General features: G+C 64.7%; 1 protein-coding gene across 1 annotated transcript; it reads left to right on the top strand.

Annotated features, from left to right (window-relative positions):
- Positions 1–6: 6 nt before the first annotated feature.
- On the top strand, positions 7–2,780 carry LOC119000873 (troponin I, slow skeletal muscle-like). The gene is made up of 5 exons (XM_037066020.1): positions 7–21; positions 451–582; positions 1,264–1,353; positions 2,208–2,384; positions 2,664–2,780. Exons 2-5 carry the CDS (start codon positions 457–459, stop codon positions 2,769–2,771), a joined length of 501 nt encoding a protein of 166 aa, XP_036921915.1. The 5' UTR covers positions 7–21; positions 451–456; the 3' UTR covers positions 2,772–2,780.
- The last annotated feature ends 282 nt before the right edge of the window (positions 2,781–3,062 follow it).

Here is a 3,062-nt window from a genome sequence, read left to right as displayed (position 1 = left end):
TCCCGCAAACTCCTGCTAAAGGTGAGCTTGCAGCCAGGTTCAGAGGTGGTCCCTGGGACTGCGGGTCCTCACAGGTGGCAGTGAGCAGTGGCAGGGTGGAAGGCTGGGGGTGGGGGGCAGCGAGAGACTGGTTTCATTTTGGTAAGAGTCTCTCTTTGGAGCCTTGTGGGCAGAGTAGACAGAAGCGGGTACAAGGAGCCTGGGAGGACAATCAGGCCCCGGGGGACCAGTTCCTGTGTGGTCACATGGTGTCTGTGCTCCCAAGGCCCACTCACACACTGCCACGCTCAGCACCCGTCCTAGTCCCAGGATCCCAGAGTGTGAGAACACGGAGCCCACACAGTCGGCTGAGGCCCCAGCCAGCCCAGCAGGGCATCCACCTTCCCCTCGGGCCTGGCACTGGGGAGGAGCTGGGGCCCAGGCCTGGCTGACCAGCCCTGTCCTGCCCAGAGCCTGATGCTGGCCAAGGCCAAGGAGTGCTGGGACCAGGAACAGGAGGAGCGTGAGGCAGAGAAGTCCCGCTACCTGTCTGAGCGTGTCCCCAAGTTGGAGACCCGAGGCCTGTCCCTCAGTGCCCTGCAGGTGAGCTGGGGGTGGAGCTGGGGACATGCCTGGGACCAGGTGGCAGGCTTGTCACCTCACAGGGCCCCCAACTCTGCGATCTGTGAACAGTTTTTCCTTGTTCACCCTCCCTGAACGTGGTGGGGTTAGAGCCCATTGTACCTACAGGGGCAGGAACAGAGGCGTCCCACTGGGCGAGCCAGTGCCCCGTGCAGACAGGGTGGGCAGCGGTGGGCAGAGGTGGCTGACGTGGGTGGTGCTGCAGGGGAGGTAGCAGGACTTGGGGAGCCCCGCTTCTCCAGGAGATATTGTCCTCACCTCCAGAGGGGCTCTCGTGTTGGCCACACACTGGCCACAGCAGCTGCAGAGGAGGACATGGAGGGACACATGAGCCACGGTCCCCTCCCAGGGGTGGCATTGCCAGTCACTTTTACTTAATACGTAGCCCTCAAAGTTCCCCAGTCAGCGGACGTTATTTTCACAGTCAGAAAGTGTTTCGGAGGAAGCTTGGGCAGTGAGAGGGAGACACAGGGTTCCTTGCTGAGCTGTGGGCCTCGGGAAGCTCAGAGGGAAGGGCTTCCTGTCGGGACCGCCGGCCTGGCATCAGGGCTGGGGTCAGCCCGGGGAGCCCTGGGCACTCGGTGGGGAGGCAGGGTGCTCTTTCCCCCCCTTCTTGGGCCCCGACTCACCCTGCTCCCCCAGGACCTGTGTCGGGAGCTGCACTCGAAGGCACAGACGGTGGATGAGGAGAGATATGACATCGAGGCCAAGTGTGCGCAAAACACCAGGGAGGTGAGGCTTTGGGCACTTGGCATGGGGTGGTTACGTGCAGCTGTGTCCAGGGTCCAGGTCCTTTATTGGGGTCTGGGGTGGCCGCTGGGCAGGATGTGGTGGTCCCCCAGCCCCTCACAGGGGCCCCACAGGCCTGGGGCTGGCAGAGAAGGAGGGCACAGAGGTCCTCCCACGGCCACACCTCCTGCGTGTGACAGGCGCTGCCGCTGTCACTCACCACGCAGACGCACGTGCCCGGGAACCACTTCCTACCTGTGGGTTCGGCCTCTCTGTGTTTGTGCCCCGCCCTCGCACCTGCCCACGAGTCCGATGCTGTTCTGGGCACCTCCCGGGGCGGGGCGCACTGAAGGCCCGAGGGGCCCTGGTCACACACTCCACGGCTCCAGCTCCCTCCACCGTCCCCAGCTGCTCAGGATATGGACGGCAGGGCTCCTGCTGCCCTGGGCACCGGCCATGCAGAGGGGACGGAGGTCCCGGAGCCACTGCCCACCTCCCTGTGGCTGTGACATCTGTGGGTCCCAAGCCATGAAACCCTGGAACCCCCCCGGGGACAACCCACAGTGTATTCATCCCGCAGGGCCAAGGCTGGGCATGGAGGATGAGTTAGGCACCAGGGCTCAAGGAACCTGCACCATGTTGCGGGCAGGACGCCCGACTGTGCACGGCCCTCGAGGCGCGGGGGCCAGGCCGTTCTGTTCGTCCCTTTGCTCATAGTTCATCTATCCACTCACACGGGGCTGCTCACAGAGGGAGGGGGTGCGTTGGCATGTCTGGGGGGGGTCTGTAATGTCTGGGGCACAGCTCTGGCCCAGTGGTGGCCTTCCTCCAGGGAGCTCTGGCCCGTCCCCCCGCAGATTAAGAACCTGAAGCTGACCGTGCTGGACCAATGTGGAAAGTTCAAGCGCCCGACCCTGCGCAGGGTCCGTGTCTCTGCCGACGCCATGCTGCGCGCCCTGCTGGGCTCCAAACACAATGTGTCCATGGACCTGCGGGCCAACCTGAAGTCGGTGAAGAAGGAGGACTCCGAGAAGGTGAGGCCTCAAGGCCTTGTACCCACCAGGCTCCACCTGCCACCCCACAGGGCCCTGGCGGGTGGGGCGCTGAGGCACCGGGAAAGGAGCCCAGCTATCAGGGCGAGGCTTCTTAGAGGAGGAGGCCTTGGGCTGCTGAGCAGGAGCAGGAGGGGGTGCTGGGCCTGGAGGTGAGGCTGGGCTGTGGTCTCAGGCGGGCACAGGCCGGAAACCACTGGTCCCCTGTGGAGGGTCAGCCCGGGGGCGTGGTGAGTCTCTGAGCCTGGGGTCTGCCCACAGGCCGCTCCTGTGGAGGTGGGAGACTGGAGAAAGAACGTGGAGGCCATGTCCGGCATGGAGGGCCGGAAGAAGATGTTTGACGCCGCTAAGACTCCGGCCCCCCAGTAGAGGTAGCTGCAGACCCCTCCTCTCCTGTCGGGGCCACTGGGGTCAGAGGGTGACAGGGACCCAGGGCAAGGTTGGTGGGGTGCCCGGCCCAGTGCGGAACAAGGAGCATAAGGATGGGGCCCACCTGGAGCCACCGAAGGAAACCTGGGGGCTCTCCCTCCGGCTCTGACTTTCAGGGAGTCTGAGCTCCCAGCAGTCTGCAAGGGGTCCTGCACCCCAGGCCCTGCCCACAGTGGGTGGGGCTCTGTGGGGAGCAGACAGACTCCCCCCTCTGTGGAAACAGGACAGAGC

This window comes from Sturnira hondurensis, unplaced genomic scaffold (assembly GCF_014824575.4).
Source record: "Sturnira hondurensis isolate 20B ecotype Veracruz unplaced genomic scaffold, ASM1482457v3 Scaffold0016291, whole genome shotgun sequence".
In the NCBI taxonomy this organism is placed as follows: Eukaryota; Metazoa; Chordata; class Mammalia; order Chiroptera; family Phyllostomidae; genus Sturnira; species Sturnira hondurensis.
Note: the sequence above shows the minus strand (reverse complement) of the source record. Positions and strands in the feature narration are given on the sequence as shown.

Coding starts and splice junctions, on each gene's coding strand:
- LOC119000873 (XM_037066020.1), top strand. CDS start 457: ATGCTGGCCAAGGCCAAGGAGTGCTGGGACCAGGAACAGGAGGAGCGT. Junction 583..1,263: donor TGTCCCTCAGTGCCCTGCAG/GTGAGCTGGGGG, acceptor CTGCTCCCCCAG/GACCTGTGTCGGGAGCTGCA. Junction 1,354..2,207: donor GTGCGCAAAACACCAGGGAG/GTGAGGCTTTGG, acceptor GTCCCCCCGCAG/ATTAAGAACCTGAAGCTGAC.